At 39.9% G+C, this 16917-nt stretch overlaps 1 protein-coding gene across 3 annotated transcripts in view; it reads left to right on the top strand.

Moving 5' to 3' along the window:
• The first annotated feature begins 4820 nt into the window (after positions 1 to 4820).
• The window catches only part of LOC144050767 (cytoplasmic polyadenylation element-binding protein 1-like), a 13373-nt gene continuing 1276 nt past the window's right edge, over positions 4821 to 16917 (top strand). Inside the window, exons 1-12 of one of the 3 annotated variants that reach the window (XM_077564342.1) lie at positions 4821 to 4976; positions 5192 to 5363; positions 8100 to 8312; positions 10716 to 10945; positions 11071 to 11323; positions 11397 to 11510; positions 12507 to 12596; positions 14106 to 14242; positions 14472 to 14670; positions 16543 to 16637; positions 16714 to 16794; positions 16864 to 16917. The exon at positions 16864 to 16917 is cut by the window's right edge and continues 1276 nt beyond it. In XM_077564342.1, coding sequence (XP_077420468.1) covers positions 4962 to 4976; positions 5192 to 5363; positions 8100 to 8312; positions 10716 to 10945; positions 11071 to 11323; positions 11397 to 11510; positions 12507 to 12596; positions 14106 to 14242; positions 14472 to 14670; positions 16543 to 16637; positions 16714 to 16794; positions 16864 to 16917 — 1653 coding nt within the window. In that variant the 5' untranslated portion in view covers positions 4821 to 4961. Of the gene's footprint in view, positions 4977 to 5191; positions 5364 to 7761; positions 8008 to 8099; positions 8313 to 10715; positions 10946 to 11070; positions 11324 to 11396; positions 11511 to 12506; positions 12612 to 14105; positions 14243 to 14471; positions 14671 to 16542; positions 16638 to 16713; positions 16795 to 16863 lie in introns of those variants that run through there. The other 2 variants (XM_077564341.1, XM_077564343.1) reach the window with 2 other exon arrangements.

Below are 16917 nucleotides of genomic sequence, written 5' to 3'. Positions count from 1 at the left end.
ATCTAGAAAAATGGACATGTCATTTTTCTGTTAGTCAAATAAAAGTATTTTATTTTATTTTTTTATATAGGCGTGTGTTACGCTTCCATCAAATTAGTATCACCATCCTGTTCAACTTTGTCCTATTTGATTTGGAGTGAGTGGGTCTGCATTGATCGACAGTCGATCTAGGGGTTGACAGACTTGCATTGGTGGACCGGAACCCAAATCTGTGTTCTGGGAGGAAGATGGATTACTTCGACAGAACCCAGACAAACTATACACACAAAAGCCCTGGATCGAACCGAAGACTGTAGTATGAGATCTATTTTAAATTACAAGGATTGGAAACTAAATTGCTGGCAGTATATTAACACAAGAAATAGCCTACCCTTTATTCCCTGTCCCTTGCGGTACTCTAAAGGGATGTGGTTCATTTAACTTGACTTTTGCACAGATCGGGATTGACATGAAATCAATACTGACTGTGAAATTGTGTGTGACTGGAAAGCGAACAGTTTTCTTGAGGTAGTTTTTTTTCCTGCTACCATCTCACTTCAGCATGTTTAAGCCCACAGATGCAAAATCACAGTAAAAAGCAGTGGTTCTCAACCTTTTTTCAATGATGTACCCACTGTGAAATATTTTTTTAGCCAACTACCCCCTAACGAGCGCTAAACATTTTTGGTTGAGAAAAGACTTAAAATAGTGTTGTACCATCATTGTCTGATTTGTTCAAGTTTGGAACTTTATTTTATTAATCTCTTGAACTTTTTGGAAATGAGATCTTACTAAAAATAAAGAATTCAATTAATTACAGACTTATGCACACAAAAATATTACCATTAACTGTTCTTTGGGGTCATAGCCTGTTCTCAAAAATATCTTAATTTTAAATAAAGTTTTGAAATGATTGACAGATGATAGGTGGCATATGACAGGCTGGGTCGAACCATTCTTTTATTGGGGGAGGGGGGGGGGGGGGGTACTCGTGTATTTTAGGACAATGATGTTGAGTAACATTTCTTTTATGAACTTACATTTTACTGAAGTATTTGCATGAATTATATTTAAAACATTTTTGCACTTTTAATTATTTTCAAATCCGACGTACCCCTGGAGTGTCTTCACGTACACCCATATGAAAAACTGTTATAAAGGATTGTCTGAATACATATGACCACTAATTGTAATCACATCTGAGTGCATACTTTACATATGTATGTGCAAGGTGACTCTGAAGTATTTGTTACATTATTACAAAATGCAATGATTTAATTTTCACACAATTTCATGCACACTGAGCTTTATGGTGTGCTAACTTGTCAATACACTTTGATTGGACTGGCCAGGTAAATAAAATGACGTTAGTTTTGCAATACAGTACAAACCATGACGGCGAATGAGGCGAAGTGCTATGTTTTATTGGTGACACTGTTGCCACCTTGTGGTTGAGCGCTTGCAAGACCAACACATTTTTTGTAGGACTCACTCCTGCTTAAATGAATGTACAGAGAAACAAGACAGGGCTTCTCTGCTAAGGTTGTTCACTCCGCGACCGAGTGGAAAAAAATGGATGAAATGAAGGCCAGTACATTTAGTGCTATGAAAAAGTACCTATTTGTATTCCCAAATTATTTTTCCCGCTTCAAACAAATGTAAATATAAAAGATGAGACAAATGTTGAAATTGTCAAACAAATGTCTCATTACATCTCGCGTAAATGTAACACAGAATTTTAGAGGAAGAAAAAAAACAACAGTCAAACATGTTGTTGGTACCATCTCATACTGCTTTGTTACTCCAGGAATTGGACTGCTTTTGTAATTGATGAAACCATGGATTCTGCTCTTTTCTAGAAAATCCTAAAGGAGAATGTTCGGCCATCAATTTGTGACAGCACGTTTGGGTTCTGCAGCAGGACAATCGATTCAAAACATACCAGAAAGTCAACTTCTGAATAGCTTTAAAAAAAAAAAAAAAAAACAACTCCAGATTTGAATCCGATTGAATGTTGTGACATGACCTCCCAAAAAAAATTTCACGATCAAAAACCCTCCAGTGTTGCTAGATCGAAGCGATCTTACATGGGAAAATGAGACAATATATCGCCACAGAGATGAGAAAGATTCCTTTAGACCCACCAATTATAAGGATTAAGGTATCAAGTCCTTTGTCAGACAGGGCCAAGCAGGTAGCTTTGAATAGTTCATCGTTCGTCATGATCATCACTGTTTAATGATCTTAAACATTGAAAAAAGCAAAACAAACAGAATTTAAGGATAGTAAATACTTTTACACGACACTGTAAATGTTTTGTTGCTTATCTTGTACATCACCTATAGATACAGAGGCATTTAATGACTGCTAACATGAAGGATTCAGTCATCACAAGGGGTTATAGAATGCAGTACAAACTACAAATTGAGTTGAACACACATAAAGCCACTTCATCTGCCTCATGCTTTGAATTTTAACATTTTCAATGTAAATCATAAACTCAAAAGTCAAAATAAACAATGAGGGTTGTCATTTTATGAATTGCATGATATCAATCGTCATATTATGTGCTTACCATGTTTGTTTTTTTCTTTTCTTTTTTCCAACACATCAATCCATTTTCATTAGCATCTGTCCCTATTTGGGTTGTGGGCGGTGACATGCCCTGGAATTATGGAGGCTCAATTGAGAAAAGGAGAAATTCTTGTAATTTATTCATGTATTAATAATAGGACATCTGAATTAATTGCCTAAGTATTTCAAAGCCCTTACACGCACATAATTGTTGAATACTCACATTTTTACAAAAATAATCTGGCCACACAAAGAATTTTTTTTTATAGTATTGACTGGGGTTATCACAAGAGTAAGCAAGAATAAAAGAAGCTGTGACACTGCGCGGTCTGTTTCACACTAATAGTCTCTGGTAAATATTTAGAATAACTGACTGCACCAACATTATGGTGAAGTAAGAATGTCAAAATATAGCATCAAAATGTGTTTATTTTAGCTCAAGACAATACATTAAAATATAATAAATGAGAATCTTTGGTAATCCAAACGGGCAAACTTTCGCTATTTTATTTCCAAGATAATAAGTAAACATTGTCCTTAAAAAAAAATTCATATTACGTATTACTTTTCAAGGCAAGCTGGGATAGGGTCCAGCACCCCCACGACCCTTGTGAGGAAAAAGCCGTTCAGAAAATAGATGGATGGATTTTTAAGGTAACATATTATTTAATTTTATGCTTCATTTGAGTTAAGAAGAAGACAATGCCTGACAATTAATTGTTGATTGAGGAAACAAAATAATTTTTATTTAAAGGGACAGTGTGTGGATTTTTTTTATTTCTCAATGTTCGTTCATGTAAAAAACATGATCAATTTCAGTAATATGCAAAAAAATATGTCACATAAATGTACGTTTTCTTTATAGAATCGCCAATCTAGTAATCGCTAATTATACTACATAGGTTTCGTCTCACTTTATTGGGAGGCTGAGATTTCACCGCCATCTTTCTGCTACGGATAACCGAAAGAGGAGAGACTTAGTGAACAAAGTAATTGGTGGTCGGCTTGTGAAGTGTGGTCTCTCTGAGGTACCATAGTGTGCACGCTTCAAAGTTCAAGCGCTTCAAACTTAGGTCGTTGCATTCTATTATTTCACCATTAGATGGCAAAAATTCTATGCACTGTCACTTTAAAAATGTTGCCATCTAATGGCGAAATAATAGAATGCAACGACCAAAGTCGTGTGCATTTTGAAGCACTACGGAGCCTCAGAGAGACCATACTTCATAAGCCTACCACCAATTACTACCTTCGCTAAGTTCTTATCCTTCCAGTGTCCGTAGAAGAAAGGTTGCAGCGAAACATGTCAGCCTCTGTAAGGTGAGGCACGACCTATGTAATATAATTAGCGATTACTGGATGTACGATTATATTAAAAAATGTATGTTGCTGTGATAAAAAAAAAATTGTGCATATTGTTGAAATTAACTGTGGGTTTTTAAAATGAATGAACATTAAAAAAATCAAAAAAGTCTACACACATTTTAACTCGTACACTCGCTGGCGAAACGAATCGCAGTTGCACCATGTGGTGATATCGCAAATTATAGCCCATCATGCACAGAAGCTATCACACAGATAACAAAAAAATAAAAACAAAACATATTGTGTTTTACAACAATACTTAACCATGTGGCACATTATAAAGTGCTTTGAGCACCATATGGTGTAGAAAGCGCTACATAGATTCAGTCCATTGACTACTTATATTTACAGTTAATTTCATGTTGCTGTGGATGAAATACACTCTAAAAATAGAATTGTTGAACCAATTTAAGATTATAAATTGAATTTAAAAAATCGCTTCAAGTGTTAACACACAATTGAATTTGGTTAGTCCAAAGTGAATATATTTAGTTTAAGTGATTATGAGTTCATTAAACTTAATACTTTGGATTGGAGTCACTTTGGATTAACTTAATTGTGGTAAATATATTAAGTTTAATGAACTCCTAATCGCTTAAATGTAATATATACAATACAATTTGGTTCAACAATTCTCTTTTTAGAGTGTAATGAAGGTTGTGGTAAAAAAAAGTTGGCATAGGTAAATAAAACTACAATCTCAAAACCATGAAATCATCATCTTCTTCTTTATTTTATTTTTTTTACAACTTAAATTAATAATAATAATAATAATCATAAAAAGTTGAGTCTCGTTCGCATTTTCTAAAACTCTTAACAGGTTCTCAAGCTTTTGCTTAAACATGATTTGATTAGCGCGGCGCTGCCTCTGAAGGCGATCACATGACCAGAAAGAGGCCCCCCCAAACTAGATTAGCCAAGTTACGCAAATGCGCACGTTCACCATATTGACACTAATTAGCAGGTAGCCATCTTCATAAATATGACCATTTAGTGCATTCGCTCATTCTTTGTGATTCTTTTGGCGTAGCTCCGTCTACACAATGGCCTTTTCTCTGGTGAGTGTCACGCTACATGAAAAATGTCCATTCGACGAGTATGAATGACGTTATTAAGAGAGCTTTGGCGTCACCAAACATCGTTTTCTCTCCGTCTGGCAGAGAGTGTCACTTGATGTTCAAGTAATATTCGAAGGCGCCGACTTTGGCTGCTAGCGTGTGCTCGTCTTGAAATTAGACATGAAGGAAAGTATGACTTGTGTTCGTCGGCACAGAGAAACGACCCGCGCAGGCCTTCCAACCCAGACGCGGACTCTCCGGCCTTGTCGACGTGTAGCAACGCCGACATCTTCCGCAGGATGAACACCATGCTGGGCAACGCTCTGGATCTGACCGGCGTGTGCACCACTCCCAACAACACCAAGGCCAAGGCCGACTTGCTATGTGGTAACGTCTCTTCTCACTCGTCCGCTAATTATTCGGCCACAACGGCCATTTTATTGTCAAATCTGCTCACGGTTTAAACACTTCCTTAATAAAACATTTACACGTTTGAATGTATTATTGTACACACACTGTGCACTTTTAACTATTGCTTACCGTGCTTAAATTCCGCTCGGTCTTGGCATGAACCAGCATATTTGGGGATTCGAGTATTTTTGTCAATGTTCTATTCCCAACACACACACACAGTTAAAATGACAAATTATGAATAATTTTATCACTCTGCTAGCACAGGTGGGTAGCCTAGCCTAAAACTGTACTCCATTAGTACTGTTACTTTACTAGAGCTTAAGTAAAACACTTGAGTAAGAGTAAAGAAATATTAAGTGGAATAAGTACTGACTAACTGGTGAGTATCTTTGGATGTTTTTGTCCTCCCAGCGAAAAAATAAATACAAATATTTGTGCAAATTCAGCCATTGTCCATCAACTCTGTAACTACAACAAATGAAATATGCATAAAATAATGGAAACAGTGGTTATTTAGTTTTGCATTCTTCATAGGAGTTTCATCAAAGATGAACTTTCTGTGGGGATTCTCTTAAGTCGCTGTACTTCAGCCTAGGGTGTGTCCTGGTTTGACAGAAACAAAATAGCAATGAGGCTACGGGGGATTTTAGTCATCAGAATGATCATCACACTAGGATGGTGCAATATTCTGTCATGCTAACAATATATGCATAGTCCAACAGAAGAAATACAATAGTTTCTTTAGTCACCAAAATGGCTGAATGAAGTTTCCTGTTGAGAAAATTCGATTAAATTTGAGTCTTTTTATTTTATTATTAACCCACCCACCCCCCCAACAACAAATAAACTGAGTGAGAAGAGGACTGCCTGTACTCAACCCGATTGACGGCCGTAAACGTGCTTCAGACTGAAGTACAGATGTTACTTCTAATTCCATGTATTTTTGCAAGGATTCATGTCATAAATCTGTGGCTTTACCACTTCTGCATATTCAACTTAATGTTTTGCGAAACAGAAATGTGGACTCTACGTAAAGGTAGTCAAGTCAAAACCTTCCTCTACCATTTTCTTATATGAATATTATAAATACTAGTCTAAATATGGAATTCAGATTATTACTGCATTTGTGGAATAACCTATGAAATAAGCGGCAAATTATTTTTTTTGTCTGAAAAGGTTTTGCTACTAGCTTTTCTTGTGACAGGAATAACAAATGCTCTTCTATTAGGATAAAGTATAATAAATTGGTGTAACCACTAGAGCTGCAACTGTGTGATTATTATTATTTTTGAGTAATCTGTTTTGATGAGCCGGATTTAGAAATAAACTTTTGTTCAAAAACAGGATATTGTTTTCAAATTTACAAATAATTCACCTGGTTTGAGCTATACATACCAGAAAATCAGCGAAAATGTTAATTTGTTTTACAAAGTAAAAGAAAGCAGCTGTTTGCCAATATCCCATTTGGATTGAACCAAGATGATTAGTATGCTTTCGAGGACTACAGTAATGAGTATATTCTGTTGACGCAAAAAGTTTAAAGGATTTGGACGATTTTAAACACGATCTCTAAACAAATAATTATAAAGAAAATGGATAATCTTGACAAATGATTAGTTGATTAATTGTTGCCCCTAGTATCCACTTATTGCTATTCATGACTTGCTGTCAGTATCTCAGCATTGTCAGTAAATTGAGATGTGATCCAACTTAAACATTTTTTGTTTTGCTTTCTTAAATTAATAAAAGCATGTTACAATTCCAGGCACTGTGGCATTCTCGATCATGAGTGAGAGTAGCTGATTCATGCTGCATCATTGGTTTACAGCATTGCAGCACTTATTTGGGGGTACCAAATTTAAGATTTGCCAAGTTTTTACATCAGCACAATGTCTGGCTCTTCCTGAGCGTCAATCATTTTCAGTGCGCAATTCACTTTTTAGACTAACTTTGCTTTGTGTCATTTGAGCATCCTCAAACTATTTATTAAATGCCAAAAAAACAAAAGTGACTCTAGAGCCAAAGCCCAGCTTGGCAGTTGCTGAATCAGGGCTGGCTGTAGCTGGCGTTTGGATTCTCTCCAGGGAAAGAAAAGGGAGGAGCTGGTGCACATTGCTTTTTGACATCTGATCAGTAGGCACTCTTGCCCTTGATTTATTTTTTATTTTGTTTCCCCTCACTGAAAAGACAAAACGGGAAAATGTACAAAGTTGTCTGACTTGGAATTGCTTTTTGAGCAACCTTCAAGTCTGAATACTTTTAAGCTTGCTGAGTCATGATGCCTGCGTGCTTGAGCTGCCTCCCCCCCTCCCTCCCTGCCTTGGTCAGCTGGCTCAGGAAACAGGCTAGAGAGTAAGCGGTAGCCGCAGCAACGTCGGTGGTCCTCCGCCGCTCCTGTAACACCAGAGAAGCGGGGTCCGAGCGAGCCTGTCACTCCAGCAGGCTTTTTCTTTTTTTAGGAAGCAGGGAGGTGGGGGAAGCTGATGTCACTATTAGGGGAGTGTGAGTGCATCAGCAGCCATGTCACATGCTGCTAGGTGGGTCAGCCATGCAGATGGAGTTGCATGGCACGCGCACGGGGCGCAGAGGCAGCAGGTTAGCGCCCCCGTCATCCAGGGTAGGGCAGAAAACAGACGGTGCTCGCTGCTGTGGCTGAGGTGATTCTCGCTGCTTGTCTAACACTCCCTTGTCTTCCTCTCACCCGTCAAGAGTCTGACTTGGCCGCGGTGGGCAGCAGGAGGATGCTCTTCGCCAACTGCGATGCCATGCCTGAGATGCAATCGTCCCGGGTGCCGCGGAGTGTGGCAGACTTGGGCCTGGGCCTCCAGTCTCTCCGTTTGTCTGGCTGGGACAGACCTTGGAGCAGCCAGGAGAATGAGTCTCTCTCCTCTCCCTCCCAGATTCAGACAAGCTCACCCTCAAGTAAGTATTGTACAAGCTTCGTTTACTAGCCACAGCAGGCTCCCAACAATGACTAGACACTTGAATGCATGCAAGAGTCGATTAGATCTTGTACTTGATGTGTGATGGGCAGTGCAGTGTGTTGCCATAAACTAGCATCACAGGATGATGTGGCACTTTCACTTCGCTTCATCTCTGTCCACAAACAATCCAGTGAAGACTCATTATTTCACACTAAAATTGAATGGGCTTGTCATGGTCTTTACAACAATTTAATTTGCTATATAGCTGTACTTTATTCACCACTGCTTTGAACCAGGCGACGGAACATGAAATGTCTCTCAATGACTTGGCACTACAATTGAGCCATTTGTTCCGACCCGCTTGTAGTGCTGAAATGGCATCACTGCTTGTTCCGGCATAATTTGGCATGGAGGTTAAAACTGGGCCTACAACAAAGTGGGACAGCTTTGAATGCGGCCTGCAGCTGAATATGTACCCAGCCTTCAGAACCTCATGGAGCTAACAGTGCAATTAGCAACATGGTTGCAATATAAAGAATTGTGCTGTTGGGTTGTTGTGGGTGTAATTCTTGAAGGTCCGTCACTTTTAAAAGTACTTTTTAGAGTCCAGGCATCTCATATTTGGGTACAGGTATGTCTGAAATTGGCTGGAACTGAGGTTTTTGTTTGTTTTGCTCTGTTTATCAATGATGAGCATATAGCTTTTTACAGTTTAAAAAATAAAAGCGATATTGTACTATTTCAACTTATAGGTGTTTCAATTGAAGCTCCTGAGGAGCAATTCTTGTAATGTCCAGTCTTGCGAGATCTCACTGTTCTGTCGGAGGTGTTCATGATTTTACAGTACGAATGCACAATAATATCTTTGCCCGATAATCATCGACCAATTTGACGTCAAACAGATAAACCAGATGATAAAGAAATCCGCCGATAATAAATGACACGCAACATTGGTCCAGCTGTTGGTTGTGCCAAACTCCTCAACCCCTCCCCTCCCCTATGGTAGTGTCGTATATTTGTGACATCATAATGTACGCGACCTCGTGTTTACAGAAGATGCATCATGATGACATGGCAGTCGCCAATGTGGGCTTTCTTTACTGTCCTGTTGTGAAAGATGACTAACATGTGTTAACATAAGTTTATACTGTATTGTGGACACGTGTTTTCTTTAACAATGAGCCTTTCACTTCTACATGAAGCAATATCGAAGTTATCTTGACTGATAAGCCTGCTGAGAACAGACTGCTTGCCTTCCTGTCTACCTGACCCTCCCTTACTCCTACCAAAACATAACCAGGCTGCATAAAAAGTCTTCCCATTATAATTTACTGTGAACACTCTCACAGATCACTTCTTGTAAGACTTGTATATATTTGAGACTCAAAAGTGTAATGGAAACACTTTTTGCGCATTCCCTGTAGTCAAGTTTTACCTTTGCATTACGAGGTATATTGTGTGTGTGAGCGTAACATCTCGTCCCAGAGACTCAAGCCAGTGACAAGCTTTTGAATTTGCCCCGGTGTAAGGAGAAGAGACGGCATTGACTACATAATGATATAGGTCGTGCACTGTGAATTCCGGCAAAGTCAGCGATTTGATTAACTTGGTAAAAACAGAAGGTAAGGAGCTGTTTTCAAACTAGCGATCTCTAATTTAAGTAAATATCGCGCTCTGAGTCTCTACTAAATGTGCAACTTCGACTGACAGGAGAACTTCAGTTGAAGTGGTAGATTCCATAGCTCCATGGGCAATAATAACTTTTCATTTGTAAAATAGCAGTCGCTAAGTCGCTCCGGGTCACGTCCACTTCCATTCATCAATCATTTCCTTCCCCCGTCAGTCATAGGGCAGTCACGTGATCACGAGACGTCGGTGCAAATGGTCAATAGAGCCAAGGCCGCCGTTCCATATCGTTGCATGTGAAATGCCCCCCTCCGACCCAAAATCCCCCCGGGCAGAGAGCGACATACAGCGCCATTGTTGAAATCCGTTCTACCCGTCTGCACCATAACACGAGTTATAAGTGCGCATACACCCCAAATGCTCAAACTTGCCCGATGTGGGGAGAGAGAAGTTAAAGTAATCTTAACAACTCCGGGCGTCTTCTGTAAACTAGGGATGTATAATAAAGCTATTTTCAACCGATAAACCAAAAATTTAGAAAGTGCTGATACGTGCTTCTATTTCGGCACGTCTCAAAAACCACCTCATGAGCTTAAAAACTTTTTTGCGGCATTTGAGTTTTTGTTGTTGAAAATCATGCCTGTCCATTACAGCTTGCTTTTGCGCAACATGCCTTTTGCACAAAACTGAGAGTAATGGAAACTCACTTTATGATGCAAATTTCAGACCAACTTCCGACTGTTCAAAATGATTGTGGCTGTCTGTTCTTCTCCAGTGCTGGGCATCCTGAACAGTCCCTTTAGCAGCATCCTTGGAAAGCCACCAGCCTACCTGCCCTCAGAGTCCCTGAGCATGACCGCTGACTTCCTGGAGAAGTTCCCCGGCATGGCTCGCATGGCGAGCCGTTTGGACTCCAGCTGCTTTTTGGACTCTCGCTCTAGCAGCCCTGAAGACTCTGAGACGAGTGGCGTCAGCTCTGGTTCTGACCACCTCTGTGATGTGCTGGTATGTGCAGTCACACTTTATCATCTAGTTAACAAGTTAGGGCTGCTGCAGAAGGATTTTTCTACTTGTATTGAGATCTGTCACAGACCGTGCACATTAAAAATATTCGCTTTATTTTTCTCCAGTCCTCTCTGCGAATTTCGCCTCCCATGCCTTACGCGTCAAACATTCAAAAGGATCTGCTGCGACTGGGCTCCCGTCTGGATCCCCAGGACACGGGTTTTCCTCTCACCCCGCCAACCAGCGCCAGCCCGGCCTCCTCTGCTCTTTCTCGCCGCTGGCGCACTGGCTCTCCCTGGCCTGGCATGGACATGCTGGAACAGTCTGATGAAGCGTTCAGCATTGAGAGGGAGGCACGCCTGCATAGACAGGCTGCAGGTAAGTGCACCAAAAACAGGTTGTGGGAAATGATGAATTGCAACAACAAACTCTAAAATATCTTTGCTCCAAGCTGTAAATGAAGCCACCTTCACCTGGAGTGGTCAGCTGCCTCCCAGGAACAACAAGGACCCTCTCTACTCCTGCAAGGTCTTTCTTGGTGGTGTACCCTGGGACATCACAGAAGGTAATTGCTTGTTGCACTGCTGTTAAATTGGTGCAGGATAGTGGATGCATTTAAAAGTCACTTGGCAAAAAAATGGTCAAAATTACCTAAAAAAAACAAACAGCTCAGAACCATATATGACGAACACACTCTATGGGGACTCGAGGTTTGGAGTTACTTTAGGCTAAAAGGACTGAAATTGTTTTTATGTACAGGCAGGCTTTCCTCCGTGACCTTGTTGGGAGAGACGAGGGACCGTTCACTTTTCCAGTGTTTTAGTGGCCTACTGGGCTTTCCTTGCCCCTTCCAGCACTGGCCGTGTATATCACTGGCTGGGTCCTGTACCACTCATATCTGAGTTCGGTCAATTTAATCATAAAAAAAAATCTATACAGTACTATTAGTCGGTCCCTTGTGTGTTATATTTAACAAATTATACTAAAAGATAAAAAATTACGATTCCTATAGTAATAAAATGCCTCAAAAATATTGTGTATTGTATTCTGTATTAAGTGTTGATTGCATAACATTTATTTATAAAATTTGCAGGGCCATTTGTGTATTCAATTCTGTTTTGAGACATACAGTAGAATACACTAAAATTTATTTTAAAATTTGCATAATAAAAATTAAAGAGAAATATCTGGTCATAAAAATTCCCATTCAAATATGTGGTTGTAAAAGGTCTTCAAAGCAAGTGCAAAGAATGAAATTACATTCAATACAACAGTGCTTTAAGTATCTCACATTTATCCAGAGTTCAGCACAAGCTGTGGTGTCGCAGTCTGGAGAGCCGACTGAGTTGTTGTTCTGGAGAGACGTTACAATACGACCACCATTAGTGAACTTGTGGTGGCCATGGTTGACCCCTGTGCAGTGGAATTAATGGAAAGCGGTTGTAATGGGCATTTTAATGATAACCTAATGTTATCCACTCACTCTGAAACTTGTGGCGCTAAGCTTAATTCTAAAGAATTGTCCGCAACTGCATCCGCCCTCATGATCCGCCCTTTTCAGCTGGACTCGTCAACACCTTCAGTGGCTACGGCCCTCTGACTGTGGAGTGGCCTGGTAAGGATGGGAAGCACCCACGCTGTCCTCCCAAAGGTAATGTGGCCAAAGGTAATGACAAGCGGGTAGGCCATTTCATTTTTCCCCTTACTGGTTTTAGGGTGGCACTATGGTGGACACGTTAGTGAGTTGCTCCGTAAGTGGAGCAGTTCTAGATGCAAAGTGTTTGACACAAAATGGAACACATTCTGACACGTTCATTTGAATGGATTTATCAGAGGTAGAAGTATACACATTCTGTACATGAGTAGATTTAAAATTGTGTAAAGACTTTGGTAGGAGTACTCATTAAAGTAATTATGATAGTAAAAATAATACAGACTCTGAAATGCACTTGAGTAAAACTTTACCAGGTGGTTCCTCCTTACATGGTCAAATTTTAAGGATGTTAAAGTTGACGGATTGTCACTAAACGCACCCTCTCAGCGCAGGGTTGCTTTCCAAACTTGATGTGACGAGTCATGCAAGTAGAACCCCTTCAGGGGTTTTAATGATCACTTTTAGAATTCCTGAAACCTGAACTACAGAAACAAAAATATGCTTCGCATTTAGTTAACTGTTATCTTTTAAAAGCACTTGCAGTAAATGAGTGACATGACTGTGCCTTCCTTAACCATTAATGGTGCATTTTCTGCTCAGTAGCCGTTCTAGTTTTATGCAGCTTGGCAATAATGGAATGCACGTTCTTTGGGCTTTCCTGACATCCACACAAAATGTGTTGGCGACTTTAAAAGGCTTAGCATCACCGTAGTAGGCACACAGTTTGGAAAGGGTGTATGCTATCAGCTAGCTATGAGTAGCCGTGTCTGCTTCTGGATTTTACTAGCCAATTGCATGTCATAGGGCTGTGCAATTAAGCGAAAAGTAATTACAATTTTAAATATTACGCTTGTTGTACACAATTGTATATTTTTACCTTTTTTTTTTTAAATGACCAATTTAATAAATCTTTCATCCAAAAGGAACTCTCATAATTTGAGGGTTTTTTTTTGTCTTGTTTAAACTATTTCTTGTCACAATCGTGATTTCAGTTATTACCAAATGCATTTTCTATTCTATTTTCTTCCTCAACGAGCATTCCTAGCAAGTCATGTCGTAGCTTGACGGAGCTAAGGGCTTGCAAACTGGGATCTAAGTGACAGAGTGCAATGCTACATATGATTGGCACGGGCAGGTTTTTCCTCTGGATCTAATCTGATGACCCCGATTTTGTACCATTTAAAATTTGGTGGGCGGAGTCCAAACACTGTTAAGTACTGGGGGGAGAAAAAAACTACTCAGAGTACAGTATTGATACTTCATTACTTGCATCTAGTACACTGGTGCTGCTAATTTCATTTATAGTTGAACAGGGTTTATGGTGTCACTAAGTGCCTGTCCCACATTGTGCCACACACCTGTAATTGTTAATGTCACATGGATTTAAACGTTTTGCACAAAAGTCAATTGTTGTACAAGTTTTCTCGAATCGGTTGCCCCTGTGATTTTAACTCCCAAGTTGGAAATGTTGTTTTGCGTTGACTCAAAAGGTTTGCTGTCCTTTAGGCTACGTCTACCTGGTGTTTGAGAATGAGAAATCTGTGCGAGCTTTGCTCCATGCCTGCTCTCAGGACCCGTTTCACCCAGAGGATAACAGGGAGTACTACTTCAAAATGTCCAGTCGCCGAATGCGTTGCAAGGATGTGAGTTTCAAGATTACATTTTTCTTTTAAAAAATTAAAATGCAATTAAATGCACGTCAGTTTGCTGCAGTAAAAGCATATTGTGAAATATATTTTTCAATTATGAATTTGCTGATTGAATTGTCCAGATGTACTTATTGTAGCTGATCAGTGTCATGTCCCAGTGCATTAAAGTGAGTGTTGGTTTCCAAATCCAAATGACTGCCAAGTGTTGTCGTGTGACTCGCAGGTGCAGGTTATTCCCTGGGTCATTTCGGACAGCAACTACGTGCGCTCCCCTGCTCAGCGTCTGGACCCCAGCAAGACTGTGTTTGTGGGTGCACTGCATGGCATGCTCAATGCGGAGGCACTGGCCAGCATCATGAACGATCTGTTTGGAGGGGTCATGTATGCCGGCATTGACACAGACAAACACAAATACCCCATCGGTAAGAACGGCTGGCATCCTTGTCACTTCCTGTCAGCTTTGCACCTATTTTTCTATCCCACCTTATATTTCCTCTCATAGTAGGAATATAACAAAATTTGTTTTTGATCTATTGAGTCTCTCTGTGCATGGGAAGGAATAGGTCAACACCTAGAAATGACATTAATTTCGGCATCAAACGTGGTCTAATCAACAAAATCCAATTTGAAATTCTGTAGCATGACCTCGAGCTGTTCACAGGAAATTGCAATGTTTTTCTAAAGAGGAATGGTGCACAAATAATCCTGATTGTCATACACGTCTGATCCACAACTACAGGATATTGGTAGATTATTGCTGACAGACGAGCGAGAGCAGTTTTTTTAAGTGCAACAATTCACTTTCCTCTCCGTTCTTTTCAATGAAAATATGTATACAGAAATGGGCTTAAGCAGTGAATTTTTTTTTTTTGATGACTATAAGATTCAATGTTATGACTGATGCGGAAATTAAATGACAAAAGGTTCATGTCTCCCACTGTATTTAATGTTGTGGAGGAGAACGTACTATATTTAATTAGCCACGCCGGCCAAATGTGTTTTAAAAACAAAAAGATGGCAAGACTGCTAGTACAAATACAAGCAAACACTGAAAGTGTCAAAGTGGTTCACATGACTTCAATTGTCACAAAGTTTATTCCAAGGACGTGTTTATCTGCTTTGTCAATGGCCGGGGCAATAGCCTTCAACTTGGAAGTTGCGTTTTCAGTGTGAGGAGATCCAACCTGAAACTGTCAAATAATCTCAACATAGACAAAGTTGCACTAAACAAATGTTCATCCTCGTCTCAAACCTTTGAACAAAGTATGGACTGCGTCACTCGAAAGCTTTTCAATCAGACATTGATTGCGTCTGCACAAACATTTGAAAGTAGGTTCTACCTGAGGCAAGATTGTGTAAGTTTTGAATGTTCTGCTTTTATCTGAATTTGACCCGTCAAGAGGCAAACTTAAATGTGCCTTGCCATACATTACATTACAGGGTTTTTCCTGTGCACAAAATTCAGAGGCGGCCACCTCCACCTTATTTGCTCCTCCAGCCTGACTGACTGATAATGAATGAATGCTTTATAATGTGATAATAGTCCTATTTTTATTGGAACTATTATTCTTATTATTGAAACATGGAATTATGTTCTGTAAAAAAAAATGAAAGAGTCAGTTGAATTTACAGAATACATGCGCGTTATTGCGCATGGTCAGGATTAGGGATGGTCGATGGCACTTTTTCTCCGATACGCAACTCTAGAGTAGGCATACCACTAGTAAATAAAATTTCCCACCCATAAATGAGATGATTTTAAAGAAAGACCTATCGATCCCAATTTATTATTTTCCCTTAAAGTTGCATGCAGTTAGTGGCAACTTTGTATTCATATAATTTCCAATTCCTTGTTCCTGATCGTAAAGTGGGCGGCCAATAATGGTATCTGTCACAGCCGTGAGTACCGATGCCTTAAAATAAGACCGGTATTGGCACCGATATCGATACCTGGTATCGCTAGTTGCCCATCAGTCAGGATGATACCACCTCTGCCTCAATTTGACATGATCTAGGCTAATTTTAATTCAGGTTACATTTTGAGCATGCTTACTTTGCCGCATGAATAAAATGTAATTCTTTTATTAGATCATCATTTCACAATTTCTTTAGGTACATTTTCAATAGCGCATCGATATGCAATTATTGCATGTTTTTCTGCTATCACGCTGCCCTAATAGAAAGCTATTTGGGGGAAAATGGGCAGTCATTTGTAAAAAAGAATATAGTCTGTTAGGGAAGGTTACCTTTTGGAATGCCATCTGTTGTGTTGAGCCCAAGTTGTTTTTCTCCAGGCTCTGGACGTGTGACTTTTAACAATCAGCGCAGTTACCTGAAGGCGGTGTGCGCAGCCTTTGTGGAGATCAAAAGCCCCAAGTTTACAAAGAAGGTAACAACAAGTTTGCAATCTGCAAAACCTTTAGTGGAAGGGAAATGCAAACGTTTGTGTGCGTCTTTGTCTTCAGGTCCAAATTGATCCTTACCTGGAAGACTCCATGTGTCAGGTTTGCCTCCGCCAAGCCGGACCTTTCTTCTGCAGAGACCAGGTGGGTCATTCGGGCGACATGAAACGCTTGCGTCACATGCAAACGGTCTCGTCCTGCGTGCACGTGCAGGCGTGCTTCAAATACTACTGCCGCTCGTGCTGGCACTGGCAGCATTCCATGGAC

Source organism: Vanacampus margaritifer, chromosome 4 (assembly GCF_051991255.1).
Source record: "Vanacampus margaritifer isolate UIUO_Vmar chromosome 4, RoL_Vmar_1.0, whole genome shotgun sequence".
Classification (NCBI taxonomy): Eukaryota; Metazoa; Chordata; class Actinopteri; order Syngnathiformes; family Syngnathidae; genus Vanacampus; species Vanacampus margaritifer.
The sequence above is the reverse complement of the archived record's forward strand: the minus strand, read 5'-3'. Positions and strand labels throughout refer to the sequence as shown.